The 22,474-nt window shown below is 39.0% G+C and overlaps 1 protein-coding gene across 1 annotated transcript in view; it reads left to right on the top strand.

Annotated features, from left to right (window-relative positions):
• The first annotated feature begins 5,127 nt into the window (after positions 1 to 5,127).
• The window catches only part of KCNJ3 (potassium inwardly rectifying channel subfamily J member 3), a 150,402-nt gene continuing 133,055 nt past the window's right edge, over positions 5,128 to 22,474 (top strand). The window contains exons 1-2 of the mRNA XM_047085980.1: positions 5,128 to 5,829; positions 16,251 to 16,467. Of these exons, the coding sequence (XP_046941936.1) occupies positions 5,128 to 5,829; positions 16,251 to 16,467 (919 nt within the window). The remainder of the gene's footprint in view (positions 5,830 to 16,250; positions 16,468 to 22,474) is intronic.

The raw sequence follows: 22,474 nt of genomic DNA, 5'->3' as shown, positions 1-22,474 counted from the left end.
TCAGGGGCAGTTTTTTTTTTTTCTTTTACATTAAATATACTCTTCCCTACACTGTTCAGTTACATAATAGGGTGAGTTGCATGTGCAAAGTCATGCCTTTTTAGTATTAAGACACAAAATCATATCCTTCATTTTTGAAGTTCTAGTTATTCATGATATTACCAATTTTGGACACAGAAAATAAGATATTGCCAGAGGTACTTTCTGGGCAGATTAAGTATCTAGCTTGTTTTTAATCGAGTTTGTTGTTAAATATAGCTTTGGCTCCCCTTCCCCCCTCCCCGCCCCCCAAGAACTATATGGTAGTCTGTTTGTAATCTATCACTCTATCTTTAAATGTGAGACTCCAAATGATCGTGTATTCCATAGTCATATTTTCCAGATTTTTCTGGCTTTGTGGCCTTGGCTAAAATTGTGAGCCTCTCCTTCCTTTGACCCGTTCTGTTTACAGCATTTCTACTTCAGTTCATCAGACAGCACCTGATTAGGTGGCCTTCTGTCATCTATTCCCCACACATCCCGCCTGGCCTCAGCACAGTGGGGCTGGCTGCCCTCCAGAACGTCATCATGGAAGCAGCTGTCCTGACAGGGGAAGAAGAATTTGGTTCATCTTTAAACATTTTCAAGGAGTCGGCCTCAATGTCACAAACAGGTTAAAGGCTCAGTCACATTTAAAGTGTGACATGATGGGCTCCTGAAAAATATGTAACTTATCAGGCAGTACTGTTTCTCTAAGAGAGTAAGGACCTTGAAAATGGCAGAAATGGGCACGTTTTGGAATCCCTACTCTACCATCGTTCTAGCTACATAAATACAAACTATGAAGTTCCAAGCACATTGACTGACACATTAAAGTGGGCTAAACAATTTTAGTTCTCTCTAAAATTTTATTAATTATTTACCATGAGCAAGGAAAAACTGGAGACCTGGAGTACTGGGTGTATCAAAATATTAAGAGGTGGACACTCTGTTCTTGCCATTTCATAGAGGAAATTTTGGTGAATTTGGAACTCAAATAAAGAGTAGACTGTACGGAAATAAATGCCACAATGCCAATCTAGGGGAATGGGAGTTCAGAGACGAGATAGATTACTGTTACTGGCAGAATAAAATACAGCTTCATGGAGGAAGTGGCACTTGAAGTAAAAGCTTAAGAAATCTATCCATTCCCTACACACTAGTGATGGTGATTTGGACTCTACAGGGATAGAAAAAAGGATACTTATGTGACAAGAATGTAGTTGAGCAAATGAAGTTAACATAGAGTACGTTTGGGGAACTGCTAAGAGTCGAGGTTGGCTGGAGCAGAGCCCACACCAAAGGGAAGGTAGGAGATAATTTTGAAAAGACAGAGTAGGCCATATTTTGGAGGACCTTTGATCTCAACCTATAGGAGAAGCATGACATAGTGGAAGAAGACCCTGGCTGTGAAGCAGGAATCCTACACTCCTGTCTAGGCATCTGGTAAGAGATAGCAAGGTACCCAGATCCTGGAGTGGAATCAAGGATTCCACTCATGAACTCTGTGACATTGAGCAACTTATTTTCTCTTTATAGCTTCAATTTGCTTCTTTGTTAAAGGAGAGGATTAGACTAGACCATGTCTCTTGAAGTATAAAGTTATTTGTTTATAGATTTGGTTGTTGGAAAATGGCAAAGGTTTTTCATAGAGAAGTGTTTTTTGAAAAGTGAGAATGCATAAAAGTTTCGAAATGAAATAGTCAGAGAACTCTTTGGTTTCCATTCCACTGCTATGCTTATGGTTCTAAGGACATAGATCTGGTAACGCTATCTAGGACAGTTAGAAGGAGTAAAAGACTGAAGGCAAGAAAATCATTTGATTTGGGGCTTAAAATGAAATGGGGATTTGAAAAAAGTAGCCTTTTTTTAAAGAGAGGGGAGATCATGAGAGTTATTGCAGCAGTAAAATCAAAGGGATTTGGCAGCTCATTGAATATCAGTTCCAAAGCTAACAAGCACAGAACCTATTACTTTTTAAAAATGGACACATTCTTTTAATTAAGTCATATAATTGATTTAGCGATGACTTTTAGTTCTGTATTACTCAGAGTTTCAATGTATATGGAGTTTGTAGTGATGCAGATTGGTACATGTTGTTGATCCAACAAATATTTTGGTGGCCGTAGTATGCGACCGGTGGTGTCCTGGGTGTCGGGGACATAGCAGTGAACAAGACAGACAGAATTCTTGCTCCTATAGAGTTTACATGCCAGGACCGCGATGGAGCAGGGAGAGAAACAGACAACCGAAGAAGACAGTGGCTGGGAAAATACAAACAAGTAAAATGAAGATGAACCAAGCTGGTGTGATGGGGGTACCTGAGAGGTAGCCAAGATCTCCCTGAGGAGGATACATTCAGGCTGAAAGCTGAATGACTGAAGGATCCAGCAACATGGAACAGCAGGGCAAGAACACTCCAGGAGGAGGGAACAGACAGGGCAAAGGTGCAAGCATGGGGATTGTACCATTGTGGGTTTCAGGAGTTGAAGGTGTCAGCCTGGCAAAGGCATAGTGTCTTAGGGAGAGTGTAGTCAGAAGTGAGAAAAGAATATATGTGTTAGTAACAGCATGGGGCCAACCCCCAAAACTCATTCCTAAACTCTTGGCCTTGTTGCAACTTTATAGCCCAGTATCTAACATCCTTCACAGCAAGCATAGTTTATTTTTTCTTTTCATACCAACATTGGGAAAATGTTAACACCCCCTTCCAGAGCAGAAGATTGAGTCTCAGTGATGTTTAGCTACTTGCTCAAGGTCACACAGTTTGTAAATGGCAAGGCCAGGATTCAAATCAGGTCTTATGATTGCAGACCCACAGCAGTTTCCACGTCCCACAGTGTCACTGTCCCTTCTTATGTAATCCTAAAGAATAACAGAGTTACTGACCTCTTATCAGGGAGCCTGCAGGAGAACACTCTGTAACTCGGGATAGATGACAAATGACAGTGAAAGACCAAAGGACAATGAGAGTCCTCTACTTATGGCTGACAAGGTGCAAGGCTTACCAGCACTAGGGTTTAGGGCTAGAGGTAGAAGGGAGTACCTATTGGCAGAGAACTGGTCGAATGGTTATGTACTAATTTTCATTTGCATGGGAGTCTTACAGCATCCCTTTGCTTTTATAAACCATGATTTGATGATTTTCCAACAAAATCAATTTTATGTATCTGGGCTGAATAGAATATGTCATAAGATGTAATGACATTTTAAAACAAACATGAAATGTGGTGAATAACATGGGCGCTATATTAACTATTTCCTCACTTTGCCTCTCCGTTAAGTTAACTGCCAGGCCTGGCCCTTTACAATCCGGCTTTCTTCCCTCCATTACAGCCACACGTTAACTGTAGACATACTAAGCAAGCATTTCTAATAGAGCCATTTTCAGGGAGGACTGTGAGTCGTCCTATTAGTGTCTCCCTACCTTTCTGTTCCCGTCCTAAGGCCCCCTCTGCTACTTGCAACTCTGAGTTCTGAACAGGCTTGTCGTGAAGCCAGTTGGGTTCTCTGTTTATGGTGCGTCTCCAAATCCACGCATCGGTTTAAATGAGCGTCCTAGTTACAGCCACTATTGTTACTTCTTCGAGAGTGCAGCATTTGCCGCTGGCTGGGGGCTTTCGGACTTGATGCGGGGTGGGGGTGGGGGCGAGGAAGGAGAGTTGGCTGGCGTTTGGGAGCGGATTTGGTTGCTCCTCATTGGAGGGGTTCGCTTTTTCCTGAGCTGTCAGACACTGCGGGCTCAACTGAGGCGCGGAGGTGCAATTCAGGCTGGTGGAACAGCGGGGGAAGGCAGGGACAGGCGGGGCTAGCGCGGCTCTGCAGCTGATCACACGCACCGGCGCATACACCGCTCTCCCGCCGCCCCTGCTCGCGCCTTGCATTTTCCACCCGGAGCCACCGAGGCGCGGACAGGGAGAGGGGGACCGAGGAGGGGAGAGGCAAAGGAAGGCACCGTGAAGCAGAAGAAAAGCCGAAGCGGCGCTCGTATTTAACCTGAAAGTCTGACCAGCAGCTCGAGGCTCGAACCCCTTACGGCAGCACCGCCGTCGCCTGCTAAGAGAGCACAGCGCCAAGGAACCCTCAAGTCCCGCGCCCAAGTCAGTCCGTGCGGGCGCTCCAGGATCCTGCTGGTGGGGGCAGCGTGGTGCCCTCAGGGAGGTGCGGAGCTTGGGGGACCTGCATCGGTGCCCACCGTGGTACACCAGGAAAAGTGGGGGCGAGGAAAACAGCCGTGAGCGCCGAGCGCGAGGCCAGGCTGCCGCTGCCGCCCGCTGCGCCGCCTCCTGCCCCCTCCCGGTGGGTGAGTGCTCGGGTTTCGCGCACCGCCGCGTCTCGGCTGTGCGCGGGGGCGGCCTGGGGGCCTTTGAGAGTCCGTCGGAGGGCCCTGGGGGCGCCCGCGGAAACTCTGCGGCCCGCGGACGCCAGGCGGGAGCGTCTCTGGAGTCCGGAGCGGGGGACTCAGAGCCCGGAGGGCGTGGGTGGGGGGTGTTGCACCAGTGCCCGGCAGACATGCCTCTGGGCGGGATTTTGGCCAAAAGATAGGAGGCGGGAGTGCCGGGCGGGGGGGAGCCGGGAGCTGTTCCGGGGGGCGGGCGATCGGGTAGCGGCGGGGAGGGGGGGAGGGTCTGGTCCGAGCAGGTAGCGCAGTTTCGGCAGCCTGGCGAGTTGGCAGGTGGGGTGGGACTCGCCGGTCAACTCATTAATTTTAAAAGTCAGTTTGGGAGTGCTGCCGCAGAGGAGGGCTGTGGCAAGGCAAGAGGTGGCCCGGGATGCCGATGGTGGGGGAAAAAAAGAGAAGCCTCGAAAACCTTGGAGGCAAAATTGCGCTTGGGTTCCTGGTCCCTGCATCCCTCCTGCCTTGAGTGCGCGAGAACACTTTTTTTGTTTTAAGACTCAGCTTGGAGAGAAAGCCTCTGTCCCAGGGGAGGAGAGGAGTCCGCAGGGGGCAGAGAGCGCAGCTCCCGGCCGGGTGCGCCCCCCACCCCTGGCGCGCTCGCTTTTGTCCCCCCATTCTCCCCCGCCCCCACCTCCTCATTGGTGCTGGTTTGCAGCGCTCGGCCCCTGCGCCTTCGCTTCGCGTTTGAATCTGGCTCGCCCCTCCGTATTATGTCTGCACTCCGAAGGAAATTTGGGGACGATTACCAGGTAGTGACCACCTCGTCCAGCGGGTCGGGCTTGCAGCCCCAGGGGCCGGGCCAGGGCCCGCAGCAGCAGCTTGTGCCCAAGAAGAAGCGGCAGCGGTTCGTGGACAAGAACGGCCGGTGCAATGTGCAGCACGGCAACCTGGGCAGCGAGACGAGCCGCTACCTCTCGGACCTCTTCACCACCCTGGTGGACCTCAAGTGGCGCTGGAACCTCTTCATCTTCATCCTCACCTACACCGTGGCCTGGCTCTTCATGGCGTCCATGTGGTGGGTGATCGCCTACACTCGGGGCGACCTGAACAAAGCCCACGTCGGCAACTACACGCCCTGCGTGGCCAATGTCTACAACTTCCCCTCCGCCTTCCTCTTCTTCATCGAGACCGAGGCTACCATCGGCTATGGCTACCGCTACATCACCGACAAGTGCCCCGAGGGCATCATCCTCTTCCTCTTCCAGTCCATTCTGGGCTCCATCGTGGACGCCTTCCTCATCGGCTGCATGTTCATCAAGATGTCCCAGCCCAAGAAGCGCGCGGAGACCCTGATGTTTAGCGAGCACGCGGTGATCTCCATGAGGGACGGAAAACTCACGCTCATGTTCCGGGTGGGCAACCTGCGCAACAGCCACATGGTCTCCGCGCAGATCCGCTGTAAGCTGCTCAAAGTAAGTGTTACCCGCCCCTTCTCACCAGGCTCCCGCCAACCCTCAAAGGCGGAGATTGGCTCACCTGAGAACTATCCCCAGACTTCTAGTCTAACCTATCACACAGGTAAACCTCCTAGAGGGCGCGGGGTGGGGGAAAGGCAAGAGGTGGAGGGTTGGGCAATGAGAGCACAGCTGACTTCTGTTCCTTTGCCATTCACTCTCGTGCTCTTACTTATATTAATAATTCGGATGTGTTTTTATCACTTTCTGGATTAGTAACACTTACGCAGTGGTGTTGGCTCCTGGAGCCTTGAGCTAGAGTGCCTTGTTCTCCCTACCCTTACCGCTGCGCTCTTTAAAGAGTTTTTGATTTGTTGTCAATACACTACTCCACCAATCTTGAGGTACTAAAACCGAGCAACTTTTATTTTGAAGAAATCGGTTTTGAACTTGCCTTAACTTTCACTTAGGGCTTTTCTTTACTTTTTCTTCTTTTTCCTCCTAAGAGTATTAGCAGGTGGATTATTTCTTTAGGCTAACATTAACTCTGTGGTCATCTTTTTAACAAGTGCAGTGACCTCAGAAGTAGTTAATAATGTGGAAGAAACAACACTTGGTCCTTTTATATTTTTATTTTTACTAAATATTTTCCTGGAGTAGTAGTATTCTGTGAAAGCTTGAGTGCTTTTCCTGTAGAGCGTCTCCTTAATTTTATTCTTAATTGCCCGTTTCTGTGAAACCTTTGTCAATTACAGATTTCACTTGAAGCTTTTCAGCATCCATTAAAGAAGATTGCTTCTTACCATCAGTAGTGTAAATGCTAGAACAGATTGCACATGGAGTGTTTATTAAAGCAAAGTCCATCTAGTCCTTAGAGGGCACCAGTACAAACGAGAAGCCCACCCTAATCACTCACCCAATTAGAGCCTGGAAATGAGGAATAAAAAGCTCAGTTCTCTCTCCATGTGTCATTTAATTCAACAATTTTTTTTTCCAATTCAACTTTTTTGAGGTATTTGCCTTAGGTAGTTTTCAAATGTTCATAAATTGAAAAAGATGACTTCAAATAAAATCTTAAAAAGTTGTCTAAGATTGCATAGAGAACCATAGCCAGATTCAGAACTTAGCATTAATAAAATGAAATCTGGTAAATCTTTAAGTTGAAATTTTGCCTTTGAAATTTCAATTCCACCCTGCAAGTGTATTGTTTTAAACAGCCTCAACTTACATTGTAGTTAAAAGTGCTTTTAAAAAGTTTGGCTCTTGTGTCATTTTCATTATTTATTTATAAGATCTTAACCCTAATTACTTTTCATCATGTTGCTCAGTAAAGTGTTAGAGTTAACATAGCTCAGTTGTCCAGTCAGTCCACATCATTACATGTATTTACTATGCCATGGACAGTAACAAATACTAACTTCTGCAGAGATTAGTGGCAAACTTTCAACTTTGTTTTGATGTGCCTATTCATTAAGATAACTGAATCAATAATTTGAAATCATGTTCTTTGCATTAGCTTCAGTGAACTGCATACTTTTGTATAACTTAGCATGTTGTATTAAAGTGAGTTGTGTGGATTAGGCTAAGCAGTTGTGTTGTAGACGTGTTTATTGCAGTGATGTTATTTGCATGTGCCTGTTTGTATGAATAGATCAAGATGTATAATCTCTCTCTTTAGGTAAGCTACCTGGAAGACAGGAAAACCTCATTCATATAGTGCAAACTTCTCTGTCAAGGAATTCATGTTTATGTGACACTTTGAGATTCTTACTGAAGAATAGTTTGACATATTGATTGGATATTAGAAATGTAAAATTAGGCTTTAAAGGTCACTTATTGCTGTTATTTAGTTTTTCAAATATATAAAATCATTTATTAAAATGAGTGTCTTTGGAGGCAACACATTTTAGATGTTTCTAGGCTTTATGAAATTTTAACAAAGCGAGAATAATTAGAATTAATCTATGTATCAGTTTTTTGTTGTTTGTGTGTGTGTGTTTTGTTTTGTTTTGTTTTGTTTTTACAAAGGTACAATGAATCTGAAGTGTCCAGTCTAACAGTGGTTCAGGACACTGGTAATTTTTACGCAAAGGTCATGTACCACATATACCTTAAGGAGTGTCCTGATTAAAAAAATAATAATAAAAAATGTATGGCATTGGCAAATTTGGATCAGGGTGCTATATTAACACAAGGTGATAAAACAACATCTGTTTAAATTAATATACCTAATATTCTTACAAAATTCTTATGATTTGTTAGAAGAGATGAGTGTTAGAAGTAAAAATAATTGACATGTGGTGTCAGTTTATACTTCAACAAAATTTTGGTGAAATGTCCTGCTTTCTGTGATGTGGGTTGGTCAGCTCTTTAGCCAGCCAATTAGTGTAGTTTATTTGAGTTGATTTTTCCTGTAGCCATGGTAATTAAAATGAATTCTCATATTTCTTGTCAGTTCCTTAGACTTCATTAAAAAGGAGTCCTGTTTATTAGGGAACTAATAACATTCAACAAAATTAGAGGGGAGATTTGCCCTTAATAAGTTACTCTCATTTTCTCTTTGGGACTGAGATGAAGTGACCTAAGACAGCCAACTATATTTTGAAAGAGGAGCTGTACCATAATCTTCAAGTAATAACTAAAATGCTTTGATATCAGTCTTATGCAGTCTTCTTGTTAAATATTATTACACATATTTAGCTTCCTCTTTTAACCCCTGTGTGACATTTTAAATATAAGATGTATTTTTTTGATATACAGAAATTTGGAATCTTAAGGCAACAAAAAACATAATCATCAATGATAATTCTAGTCTGTGTTCTTTCTATTATCTAATTTAATTTATATTTTTTCTATTGTTTCCTTATTTTTGAATAAAAACTTATTTTTCAGTATTAGTATTATTTAATGATTGTAAAGTAATTTCTGTTTTTGGGAAGACAGTAAGAATATGGAAATGTCTTTCTTATCCTTGCTACTATGAATTTTATGTGCATACTTTTTAATTTTCTAAGTTTTGATTAAAGTTTTTTTTTTTTTTATAAAACTTCTCTGTCTTATATTAAAGCAAATTTTTTTTAAAGTAATCTCTAACCCCAACATGGGGCTTGAGGTCAGGACCCTCAGATCAAGAGTCACATGCTCTATCTATTGAGCCAACCACACACCCCTATGTGAAAGCAAAATTTTATTTCAACTCTGTTCCTGTCTTTCAACCTTGCAAATACTGCAGTTTATTTCGGTATTCAAATATGCATCTTCCAACTTTATGCCTGCAGTGGTTGTTTTTTTTCTCAGGAAAAAAAGGACATATTAAATAAAAATTGAAGGATATAATTGAAAGTTATTCTTTAAAATGTATAATTTTTTAAAATAAATATAGCTACAGAAAGTTCTTTTAAAATGGATATTTTCTCTTTTCCTCCTCTCATCTCCATATTAATGTTTTATTTGAATTTTCTTTTTTTTTGAATTTTGAATTTATTTTAGGTACCTTTCTTTAAAAAAAAGAAAACTACACTATAGGAACTAATACATAGCCTGCTCATGTTAAATTAATGTATCTTCCAGTTGAAAGTTTTAATAAAAATTCCTAAACTTGAGGCTGATGGCTCTAACTCTGGACCCTGTAATTTAGTGTTGGATTTAAAGGATACGGAAATCTCACTCTTTTCTATAAATCTAACACTAATAGTTGACTGCCCTTGACGTACACCTTGTTAGGGAAGATTTAAATAATATTTCTTGATACATTATTCAATAATTCACTAACTTATTATTCAGAAGCCATCATGTGTTTATTATAGGCACCCAGTCAAACTATATTTACATAAAGTAAATTTAAAAGCAATTATTATTGGATACATGTTTTGAAAGGTAGAAATAAGGATACATTTTTCTCACAGAAGGGTAATTGTATTTCTTCATATTGTTATTCGTTGCATATAGTTATCTTTCTTTTTTTTTAATTTTTTAACATTTATTTATCTTTGAGAGACAGAGAGAGACAGAGTGTGTGGGGGGGGGGGCAGAGAGAGAGGGAGACACAGAATCTGAATCAGGGTCTAGGCTCTGAGCTGTCAGCCCAGAGCCTGATGCTGGGCTCGAACTCATAGACCCCAAGATCATGACCTGAGCCGAAGTCAGACACTTAACCAACTGAGCCACCCAGGCGCCCCTATAGTTATCTCTCTTTCCTAGGAGAGCAGCTATGCAACCCTTAACTTTCACTTATTGAAAGGTACTGGTGTGCAATCACCTTCTGATGTATCATATATATTCTTTTTGTATTACCTTTATAAATAAAATTTTCTTTCTATGAATACGCAGTTTGGATGCTGTCTAGTTTCCCCATATGAACGTGAACAAGTTCAGATGCAATAAAAAAACAAAATTGTTGTTTTTAAACCAATAAGTTCTTCATCCTCTTCACATGTCCTAACCTTTTGTTAATCTTTTAACCACAATGATTTCTGGACCACATGATTCCTGATTTTTTTTCATACGTTTATTATTATTTGTCTCCATTTCATACCTTGCACTGAAATACAGTTATGTGTTTGCCTCTGTGTGACTTTATTTTGTATGACTGACTCTTTCCACCAATTGGACTTGGCCAATTTTGTTTTGATCTTGAGATAATTAGTCACCTCCTTTTAAAAAATTAAATCCACAAATGAATATCTAATAAACACTGTTCTTCTGAATATTATACAAACTATCAGTAAGAATATTCAAAAAGCCTAAGACTGAGTTCCCCAGAATTCTAGGGGCTAGATCCTATAATCGTTGATTTTTTTTTTTTTTTTTTTAGGTGGATTCATTATGTCTTTAAAAAGAAAGCACAGTTCCTACTTGGCCTAGCTTTGCTTTCTTCAACACAAGTACAATAATTCTCCAATAGGTACAGGACTTGTTTTGTTTTGTTTTTGTTTTTGTTTTTTTTTTAAGCAGAATTCTCATTCTTTTAAAAAGTAGTAGTGATATGTTGTTTTGTTTGCTTTGTTTTGTTTTATTTTTAATATGGTTCCTGAAAAGTACAGAGTGGCTTGTACTCAGGGGAACAGTGTGAACAGAAATAAGGGACATAAAGACCCACAAATAAACAGCAGTAGGTAAGAACAAATGATAAAGAGAAGTAGGAAAAAGCATTTGGTGGATTTGAGGGTGTTTGGTGAGTAGGAGGGGAAATGTGCATGTAGGGTTACAAATTCTGTCCACAGTTATAAATTCCATAAAAGGCCCTCAAGGACTTATAAACCTGTTCCTTCATTTGAATGGTATAAAAACCTCACACAATTTATTACAAGACAAATTCCATTCCATTCTATCAGGTACTTTCTTGTCATAAAAATAAACATATTTATGGATGATTATCTCAGCATTAAAATTTTTTATTTAAGGCTTGATGTTGGTCATATTTTTTCTACCCGAGTATTGATAGGAGTTCAAGCTTATGGAGCCAGAAGAAATGTGCAATGTAGTTATAGACAGTCCAGAAAAAATTCTAGGTCAGGTCCACACTCTCCTGTACCGGACTTGAATTTTGATCTGAGTCCCAAAACCATTGCCAGAACTGCTTCAAGTCACAGGACATTTTCGTTGCTTATTCTTGTACCTGCTTTTGGCTTATTTCCTAATTTTAGCTTGCAGATAGCACTCCGACCTCATTTTACGTTCTTTGTGTCTTCAGCATGTATTCGACACGCACACACAACACACACACACACACACACACACACACACACACACACACACTCTGCATGTTTAAAGAGGAGAAATGAAATTACAGATAAAATGGCAGGAGGCTGGAGGCCAGAAGGGCTTGCTCTCTCCGTCTTAGCCTCTTTTTGTCTCTTTTCCTTTCCTAACCACTGGCCTTTTCCAGTGGGGACTTGTCGAAGGTAGTCGGGCACTGGACAAGCCTTGGAATATGATAGAGGAACATCTCATGAATCAGATGGTAGTGATTAAATGTTCTTTTCAAAATTCCCCTAGCCTCCCTCCGAGCTAGGAAAGAGTACAGTGGTTATAATTAGAACACTGTTATGGGTTGGAGAGATGGGAGAAAGGCTGCAAAGAGATTGATTGTATTGGTGCAGTGTGTTCCTGTTGAATGAATGTGGACAACTGGTCGCAAATCTCTCAGAGGAGGATGGCCAAATGTAGGTCTGCCAGGGCAGTTCTAAATGTGCATCTCAGAGCTCTGTGTATGTGTGTGTGTGTGTGTGTGTGTGTGTGTGCACGTGTGCATGCAGTGTGTCTTTGGACATGTACTCAACAGTCTTCATCTGTAATATGAAAACTATTTGTCTATAAAGTCCATGACATTGATAGTCCCTTTCAGGCATCTGTGACTTTTGAATCTCTTTTCCACTTTTAGTCAGAATTTGTAATTGATTATCTTGTAGGTCTCTTTTAGACTTTATGGGAGTTCAGAGTCATTTTATATATAATTAAAATGTATATCATAAAAATACTACTTTTAAATAGCAAAATTTTTATACTGAAGGATAACTTAGAAATTATTGCTACGTTCTACTTATAATTTTTGTACAGTAAACTTAAGCTTTAAGCCTTAGATTTCTTTAATTTTTTTCTTAACTCAGAATTTGTTATAATGCAGTCAACCAGAAAGGCTTTAAAATGGCAGAAAGGTGCCTATTTTCTTCCCAAAATTCCATGCAAATGAGAATAAAAGTTTTATGGAAGTCATTCTCAGGTCCTTGTGTTTTTAAACTGAGTTCTAAATTTTTGAGAATTTCAAATTTTCCATGAACTGTTTTTTTTTTTTTTTTGGACCTCTTTCTCACTTTCTTATTGAATCATTTTATGATCTAAATGATTATTTCATCAGAAAAAGTTAACCGTAGTTAGCAGATTTTTAGAAATTTTAACAATTTACTAACATCAATCTTAGTCTTTAGCAATTATTTTTAATTATTATTGATCCTGACTGTATTTATTTATACATTTTTATCTAGGAAATGATCATGGTTCTGCATACCCTTTAGGATTAGGAGGTTTGTAGAGCTAAAGGAAATAATGTGGACCATAAGCAAACTGCTCTATTAATGAAGGATTTCTTCTCAAAATTCTTAAGGTGACATAGTAAAGAAAGGTTAGCTTGATTTTTATCTACAATTTTTTTGCCTGTTACAAAATTCCTGGGTGAGATATGGTAATTGATAGCTAAATAAGAAAACTTGAAACTGATGGAATATCAATGCTACTGATTTATCATATACTCAAGATAGAGAGCACATTTTAATTTTATGAAGGCACATACCTAACTCTTTTCTGTATTTCCTTTTTCACTTACATGTGTATATCACAGTTCCTTGAACAAAAGTTCTCTCACTCCACTTATACAAGTTGAGAGACTTAGAACTAACATAGGGTTTTTCCCCTCTTTGTTCCAGAAAAATCTCTGGAATTGCACCAGAATTAGAAAAGCCTAGATTAGAATTCCTTGTAAGCCTATAGTAAAATGTGTGTGCTTCTGAAAATGTATTTGGTAAGTGTATGTAGGTTTCTGGAACATTGTAAGTATTTGGCTGAGCACTGATAAGATAACCTTGCTCTAGCCAGGAGCTCAGACTTCAAACAATTGCAGTACTGTAAGCACCTGCCATACTCAAACCACACCCTTCACTCCTCTAAATAGAACATCTTTCTATTTACCTCACAGTGATTGATAGGCTTCCCAGTCTATCACAGGGTTAGAGAAGTGAACAAAAATCAGGGAGGTGAGCATATTTATAGTTGAAATATTTGTTGGCCTACCATGAAGGAAGAAGACCCAAAGGATAAAATTGTGGATACCTATGGTGTCTCAGAGCAATTTAAAGAACGGTTAAATTGTATGGCATTCACTGGAAAATAATTTTCAATGAGTATGCAGGGAATTTTATCTGAAAAATATGTAAGCATGGAAAACATCTTTCAAAGTAAGGAAAGTGTTACTTTCCACGTAGTGTCACATAATAGGTACAGTTGTCAAGTTTGTTTCTTCTATGACTTGGATAGCATATAAAGCATTTGGGGAGGGGGAACATAGGTATAATTATACATAGGTATAATTTTGAACAAATTTTAAAAATCAGAACATGTATGGAGTCTGAACGGAACAGACTCCTACGATTTCACTCTAAATTACCTCTATGTGAATTAACTGATTTGCTAAAAATGGAATATTTCTTATTCTAGGTTGGCATTCTCCTGAAAGCTTGTTTTTAGGCCACATCCCTTTATGGTTTGTTGAATGATCAGAGAATATAAAAGTTAATAGATTACAGCCTTTTAGAATGGGGCACAGGTATAGAAAGGAAGGGATTAATTTTATACATATATATTAATTTTAGTTTTGATTTATATACATAAAAATTAGAAAAACATCTTTTGGGGGAGAATTATTTTAAAATAAATGGAGAATTGAGTTCTTAACGAATTATTTTTGGGAACGTTTTCATTTAGTACAGAAAAAGCAGAGCTTAGAATAGTTAGTGAAACGACCTAAATTCTGTTCACTAATTATAAACACCAGAATACCACCTTGTGTTTATATAGCACCTGTTTCTTACTAGGTGAGAGAACAATGACTTAGGGTTTTTGTATTTATTTGTTTTTGTTTTGTTTTTGGCTTTTATTTTGTAATATTAATGAATACTTGTTATGCATTTCTAGAGTTGGAACAGTGCTAGTCTCATTCATGTTTTACTAATTTGAGAATGAATTTAGAAGCATAGGTAACTCTACTGGCTTAGAAATGTCTCGTTTTCTCCAACATTGGTTGTTAGAACTACTCTTTTTATTTTTGGACTATCAGGTTTTCCCTGGATTTTTTTCTTGTCAGAATCATTATTATTATTGTGGTGATTATGATTATGATTATTATTTCTCCTCCTCCTCCCGTTCCCTTTTCTTCTCTTCTTCCTCCTCCCCCTCCTTCCCCAATACCTTCCCCTTCTTCCCTCCTCCTCCTCCCCTTACTCCTCTTCCTCCTCCTCCTCCTCCTTCTCCTCCTCTTCTTCTCCTTCTCCTCCTCAACTGCTCACAAGTCATAGCTCAGTATTTCATTGAATTTTTTCTACACAAACAAAATTCCTGAGTATCACTAAATACAAAGTAGCCTGCCTAATTGACTGATTTTGCCGTTGAGACTCGGCAGCAATCACTGCCCTAACAGTCTACCGCTCGCTTGGTTCCATTTTGCCACAGAGGACATCTTACTAAACCATATTTCTCAGTGTTTTCAGACTCATTTATTCCACATAAAAAGCCATTGTATTTCTTGGAACCCTGAAAGTAAGGATTTTGTCTTTAAATTGCCACTTCATTGGACAGACCAGTGTTACAGATTGTTTTGTTTGTTAAATTAGCTTGGCAGAGTCTGTTAAATATATTGGATTCTTCCAAGCCCGATTTCCCTCACATTTTTCTGTATGCAACTATTTAACCCTTTTTACTGGCATCATCATTTAAATTAAACAAATGTTTTATTATACATGATCCTTCTAAGGAACAGATATGGAAAATAAAGTGAGAATGAATAGAACAGAAAGAAGTTTACTTGCATGGTTTTCTAATTGTTAATAGTCAGTTTTAATTAATCTTTCAGACTGTTATCATGTAAGCAATTTAAGTTTTATGATGATTTCTATTTATACTGAATGCCACCAACTTATGAAAGTTTTGGTAAATTGTAAGTTTACCCAGTATAGATTTCTAATTGTATTTTGATTAAAAAACTTCAATTTGGCACAATTTTTACAGTGTGTTTTAAAATTCATAAAATAGAGAGCTAAACACTTTAATGCAGTATACTATTAGGAGTTTGAAAGCCATCAGCTAACAGCATACGCCTTTTCCTTATATTATGTGAGCTGTCGGATACATAATATGATAACATCTTCACTTTAATATAAAAGTTTATATCGATTTGTTACCTTACAAAAGTCCTAGAAAAATTGTTGTTTTGCTTTGTAACGATGCAATAAATCTCTTCTTAAATTATGATCAACCTTTTCAGCTTCAACAAACTTCCAAAGAATTGCTTACTTACTTGCTTTGTGAGGAAAACAAATCTGGCATGCAGTGAGTTATCCTGGAGTGATTTATGTCAAGCAGTAGCCATGTACACTCAGTTCCACAGTTTGTGCTAACAGCCATTGTTGGACCAGGCATTTCTCCAAAGCTCATGAGTTAGGGAATGGTAATTATAGTAAGTCGTATATTATAAATAATGCATGTATGTTCCCCATGAGCTATGTGGGATTTCGGCCCATTTGCTAGAACATAGCTGCATAATGATTTGTTTGGATTTTGTTGCAGATGATTGATAGTGCAGAATGTTGGCAATGATGTAAATTACTGTTGGGCTGCCTTGAAAATTTCAGTACAAGTGGTGATTTCTTCTCTTTTTCTGTGTGCTTGTCTAGTCTCGGCAGACACCTGAGGGTGAGTTCCTTCCCCTTGACCAACTTGAACTGGATGTAGGTTTTAGTACAGGGGCAGATCAACTTTTTCTTGTTTCCCCCCTCACAATTTGCCACGTGATCGATGCCAAAAGCCCCTTTTATGACCTATCCCAGCGAAGCATGCAAAGTGAACAGTTCGAGATTGTCGTCATCCTAGAAGGCATTGTGGAAACAACTGGTGAGTAAAAACATGGATATGTCATCAAATTTCTTTGTTCCATAATAACATTATATTACATGCACAATATCTGTCATGAATTGGTCGAAATGTCTCAGTTCACGATAATGAAAGTAATGACTTATCTCTTATGTCTTCGTAATATTAAGTTGATACCACTTTGAAAGTGAAGATTACTGTTATGATGATTGCATATGTAACGATAAGTCAGGAATACTGCAAAAAAAAAAAAAGAAACTGAGATGACTCCTAGAAATGATTATGATATTCTAGTTTAATTGCAAACTTGGATTTCCTATAATCATAATTTTTCTTTAAAGATTTAAGGTTAAGATAAATTCGGGGTAATTAGTGAGCTGCCGAAATGCAGCATGCATATTCTTGCCTTGGGGATGGTGATTCGGGTGTCATTGGTAGAGCTTTGATATGCTACTATGTGCAACCTCAGTGGAAAATTCCCTGTGTGTGTCTGTGCTAAAACAGCATTTTAATTTCAAAGTGGGTCAGTAGATTTCCTCAGCTGAACCTTGACCAAAAAAATTTTTAAAAGAGGTTTTTCTTCTTTTTCTGCTTTGGTATAGCTATGTCCTGTATGTCATTCCTTAAGATGCACTTTAATATTGGTATGTCCCAAATAGTCACAGTTTGCTGCATTGTGAGGAGAGACAGGTTGCAAAGGAAATAAACAAGAAATCGGAGCACATTATTTGGGGTCTGAGTATTGCCCAGTGATTTGGAACCTACTACATGCCTGAAACCAATATAATATCTAGATGAACATGCATGCATGTGCACGGACACACACACACACACAAACACACTCACACTCACACACGTAATAAGTGCAGGTATACATGTATGTGTGTGTATCTTGAATTTTGCCCTTTCTACAAGTAATGAAAAAGCAAGAAATATTTTAGCTTTGAGTTTTTTCTAGCAATGTCATTCTCTACCTTAAGATGCTAATTATTATATATAAACTATAGGAATTTTGAAAGTAACATTGGCAGTAATGTAGACATGTTCAAGCTTTATACTAAGATTGGAAGTGTTACATAAAGAAAAAATTTCCCATCCTGGCATAAAGTTTTGTCCAAGGAGCAAGGGAAGGCAGGCTCTTATAATCTTTGAACATTTGTCACAGACTACTGTTTAAATTTTGGGCAAGATTCTTAATCTCTATAAGCTTCTTTTCTTTCTCTATAAAGTAAGAATGATGTAATAACCACCCCAAAGCTGCATGTTGTATTACTATTATTTTATTATTATTAGTGTTTCAGTTTAAAAATTAAAATTTTTAAGGACAGTGAGTAAAGATTTAACTTATCAATCTATGTCTGGAATTTGATTTCTGTGGACTATTTTGTGGTTTAAATCCTCCAATTATGTTTTTAACTTAAAATTGAAATGATGTCGTGGTATATTTTATTGAATAAATATTTATATTTAGTTTTTACTTCAATAAATCTTTATATTTCAATTTCAATTTTTATAAGGTTTCATCTATTGAAATAATACATTGTTAGAACTTAAAACAGCAGATGTGATTTTTATTGATTTATGTCTTATAGCATATGGTTCTATCTTTGACACATCTGTTTACTAGTTACTTATTGTTATTCTAATCACTGACATGAGTGAAGTTTCTGTTTCACTTGACAGTCTTTGAAATTTTTCATTAGGCCAGTCAATTGATAGATTGATCGATGGATCGATCCATCCATCCATCCATCCATCCATTTTTTCCTGTTTATCCCTAGTTGGTTTGTGTTCCTGAAGAATGAGAAAATTTTTCTAAGGAATCATGGTACAATTAAAAAAATAGGAAATTTAACAATGTTTAGAATGCTGTCATTTAGCTCAGGGTCTATGTTCAAATTTCATCTGTTCTAGTAATTTCCTGCATAGCTATCTGGGCACCTCCCTTCAACATCAGTTTAAGGATTTTGCCCTTCATTTGTTTACTTGTCTTCTTAGTCTCAAGATGGAATACTTCTTCAACTGTACTATTGTATTCTTGTCCTTGATGTACCGGAAGAGTATAGTCCAGGTATTGTGTAGAACATCTCTCCATTTGGGTTCGTTAGAGGTTTCCTTGTTCATTAATCTTTTCAGTTTTGGCTTCTACATGGGCATGTTAAGAGAATAATAACATGTTTTGAAAATAGTATTTTGAAAATATACCTGTGTATTAACTGATTTTTCTTCATCAGATTTCAGAAGAATTTGTTAATAAATAATGTCCTACATAAAGTCTTTAGGAGTTTTGTACATTAAATTATTCATTAAGAGTTCAGATTTTAACATTTCCTCCCCTGATTTTTGTTTGTTTATTTGTTTTGTTTTGCTTTTTTTTTTTTTTTTTTTTTTTTTTTTTTTTGGTAACACTGAACTGGCAGAGAATACTTTCCATAGAGTGTGTGAAAACTTGACTAGAGACTGAATTTCTTATTTTGAGATTGCCTTTTATGGAGAAGAGATTAAGATCGGCTTCCTCTTAGCCTCTTAATTAAGTATGTTTCTAGATCTTATATAGCAAGACAAACAGTAAAAATATTACTCATAATTTATAGAGTTATTTTGTGGAAAATTTGTCTGACATTTTGTTTATGTATATGCCCTAATTAAATCCCACACTGTTCAAATTCTGTAAAATCTGCCTATATTTCCAGACCTCCCTGAGGTTAGTAAAAATAAGATAAACATTTTTATGTCATTTTGATCATTTATATCTTCACTGAGATGTATTTAGATTCATCTTCAAGGGTGTTTCTTCCTTTGTCCTTCCATTCACAGTCAAATTTACTTTCTCATATATTTTATTGCTTAGAATAAGATAGATATGATATTTTGGGATGTTTTGAGAGAGAAGCAATATAATTTTTATCTCTCATGTTTTTTGGTACACAGTCTGATGAGTAAACCATATACTCAGTGTTACTTTCCATCATATTTAGCATTAAAATATAAGTGCCTATCATTCATTCATTCATCAAATAATTGAATGTATATTGTTTGCTTGCTAGTATTTGAAATGCTGGTCATATGGTGGTGGCTAAGACAGGCAGAATCCCTTTCCTCACGGGGGTCATATTAAATGGGGGAGGTGGATGGCAAAACAAGAAAAATAAGCAAGATGTTATGAGGTAAAATGTGTCAGGAATAAAACAGGTGATGGAATACAAAACCAGGTGATGGGATAAAGGGTGCATCTCGGGGCACTCAAGGTTGACAGAAGAGTTCTCTCTGAGGTGACACTTGAACAGAGGCCTGTCAAGAAGGCCCTCCTAGGCCTGTCTGGGGGAACAGCATAGCAGTCAAGGGTCCTAAGTTGGGAATCAGCTTGAATTATTCCTAAAGGGAGGCAGAGGTGGTTGGAGCAGAGTGAACAATGTGGGAGTAGAGTGAGAGGTCAGAGAGGTGGAGGGGCCACCTCTGCCCTACAAACAACTGTATTGTACCAATGGGAAGTGTTGGGATTTGATTAAAAAGCAAGGCGTGTGCTTATCTGGTAGAGGAATAATTTAGGAACCTCAAACTTTGTGTAATAAACAAAATACATTTTTTTCTAGTAGGTTCTCTTGTAGTTTATTTAAAAATGAGTGACCCTGGGGCACCTAAGTGGCTTAGTCAGTTGAGCGTCTGGATCTAGATTTTGCCTCAGGTCGTGATCTCATGGTTCGTGAGTTCGAGCCCCACATAGGGCTCTGCACTGACACTGTGTAGAGCCTGTTTGGGATCCTCTGTCTCTGTCTCTCTCTGCCCCTGCTCTGATCACGCTCTCTCTCTCAAGATGAATAAATAAGATTTAAAAAATGAGAAACAAAAATGAGTGACCCTAATGTCTTAGAAATGCATAAAACTTTAGACAGTTACCACTTTTTTGTATTAGTGGTAATGTCCAGCCCACCTTCCCCAGCATGCGTCCCCGCGCGCACACGCGCGTGCGCGCGCGCACACACACACACACACACGGACACACGCACACACATGCACACACAGTCACAAAGTTGCTCACTTTGTAGCAGTCCTCTGATAAGAGTCTTCTGGTCTCATTTAGGTTTTGCTTCTTCCCATTCCTGTAGTCTCCGCAGGAGTGATGGTGGTGGTGGTGAGAAATGAGAATCTTCCTAATTTCCTTGAAAGTTTTAGCTTTTGGCTCAGAACTCACAATAATTACTTTCCCCACTTCCTTGGAAGTGCCCCTCAGTGATAAGACTCAGGCATTTTTGCCATCCTTGCTACAAATGAGTTAGATTTTCACTCCCAAAGAGGAGCATGAGATTTGCCTCTTCATTAATAACCTTTGCTTCTTTGCTAGTCCAGCAAATTCCTAAAACCTGTGTTACCTCTCCCTCTTGCTCCCTCTGCTGCTTTTCCCAGGAGAGAGAGCGCTGCTAGAGGCAAACAGCATTGCAGATTTGGCTCATTAGAACTGGATGCTTTCAAACTTCAATCTGCTCTCTGCTGCTATTTGGCAGTCTTTTTAATTGTCTTTTCTGTACTCCCAGGCTCTCTCCCTGTGGGAGCTATTTTAGACCTTTTCTCTCTTACCATGCCCCCAGTCCCAGCTGTCGTATCCTTTCCTTGGCATATCATCTCCACCTATTCTATCAAAAAGAATGTGATGCTTCAATTTTTATACATTTTTTTTACTCTCCTTATCCTTTTCTCACAATTATCTTCTCTTTCCGGGTGTCTGTGGGGAAAAGTGTCCTTATTCTTGTCTAAAACCATCTCCTTTACAGCTAGTTCTGCACCCTACCACCCCGTGACTCAAGTTCCTATACTTAACATACCTAATATCTAATATCCCTTTGACTGTATTTGCTCTCAGACATTTCGAGATCTTTGAAAAAAATACAAAACTCATTATTTGTCCCTTTATACTCCTGGTTTGTCCCCGGATTCAATGACATCACATTCTCCCTCTCTTTATTTTTCTGCTTCTTCTAATTTATACTTTCCAGTTGTTCCTTATATCCTGCATCACTGCTTCCTCCTTTTTCCTATAAATGTAAATCTCTGCCATTACCTTTTTTCTTTGGGAATCTAGATATTCACCTTTTCTTTTCTTTTCTTTTCTTTCTTTTTCTTTTTTTTTTTAACTTGAATTCACAAAATAATCACAAGTCCACTATTCCTTTTATCCTTAGCTATGAAACCTCACCAACTATGGTCCTATAGTTATCCTTAACTTCCAGGGCATTTTCCTTACTTGGATGCCACTGTTTTGTTTTATTTATTTTTTTTGTTTTTTTTAAATATTTGTTTATGTATTTGTTTATTTTGAGAGAGAGAGCTACAGAGAGAGGGAGTGAGCATGAGCAGTTTGGGGGCGGGGGGGAGGTGTAGAGAAAGAGGGAGAGAAAAATCCCCAAATCCCAAGCAGGCTCTGAGCCCAATGCAGGGCTTGGACTCATGAACCATGAAATCGTGACCTGAAATGAATTCAAGAGTTGGAGGCTTAACAGACTGAGCCACCCAGGTGCCCCTGGATGCCACTGTTTTAATTCAGAGTCAGCTTGTCCGAATACCAAGTCCTCATCTTATGTTAAAATTAAACATCCTCATTGGGAAAGTTTCTCACTATTAGTGTTTGCAGTTTTATCTCAGACTCTCTACCTCTTTCCCTTTTTATATGTAATTGTTCACTCCACAAGTTCCTGTTGAACAACTGTTAGAGGCTAAACACTATTTTGATCCTAGAGGACACATTAGTTAACAACAACAAAAGTTCCTGCCCTTGAGGGAACATATATATTCTTATGTAGGAAACAGAAAACAAAATGAAGTGCTTCATCTAGGATGTTGAAAGTGATCCATGCTATGGAAAAAATAAGGCAAAAGGGATTGGGAGCATAGGGAAATCAGGGTGGTATAATGAGAAGATGACATTTGAGCCTACTGTGTCTTAAGTAGAGCTAGTACCTGGCAGAAGGGCATTCCAGGGATAGGTATCAGAAAAGGCTCCAAAGGAGTAGGGTGCTTGGCTGTTCCTCTCTCC

The sequence above is a fragment of the Lynx rufus genome, unplaced genomic scaffold (genome assembly GCF_022079265.1).
Source record: "Lynx rufus isolate CCGP_SWC_20201006 ecotype Redwood Valley unplaced genomic scaffold, mLynRuf1.p SCAF_2, whole genome shotgun sequence".
Classification (NCBI taxonomy): Eukaryota; Metazoa; Chordata; class Mammalia; order Carnivora; family Felidae; genus Lynx; species Lynx rufus.
The sequence above is the reverse complement of the archived record's forward strand: the minus strand, read 5'-3'. Positions and strand labels throughout refer to the sequence as shown.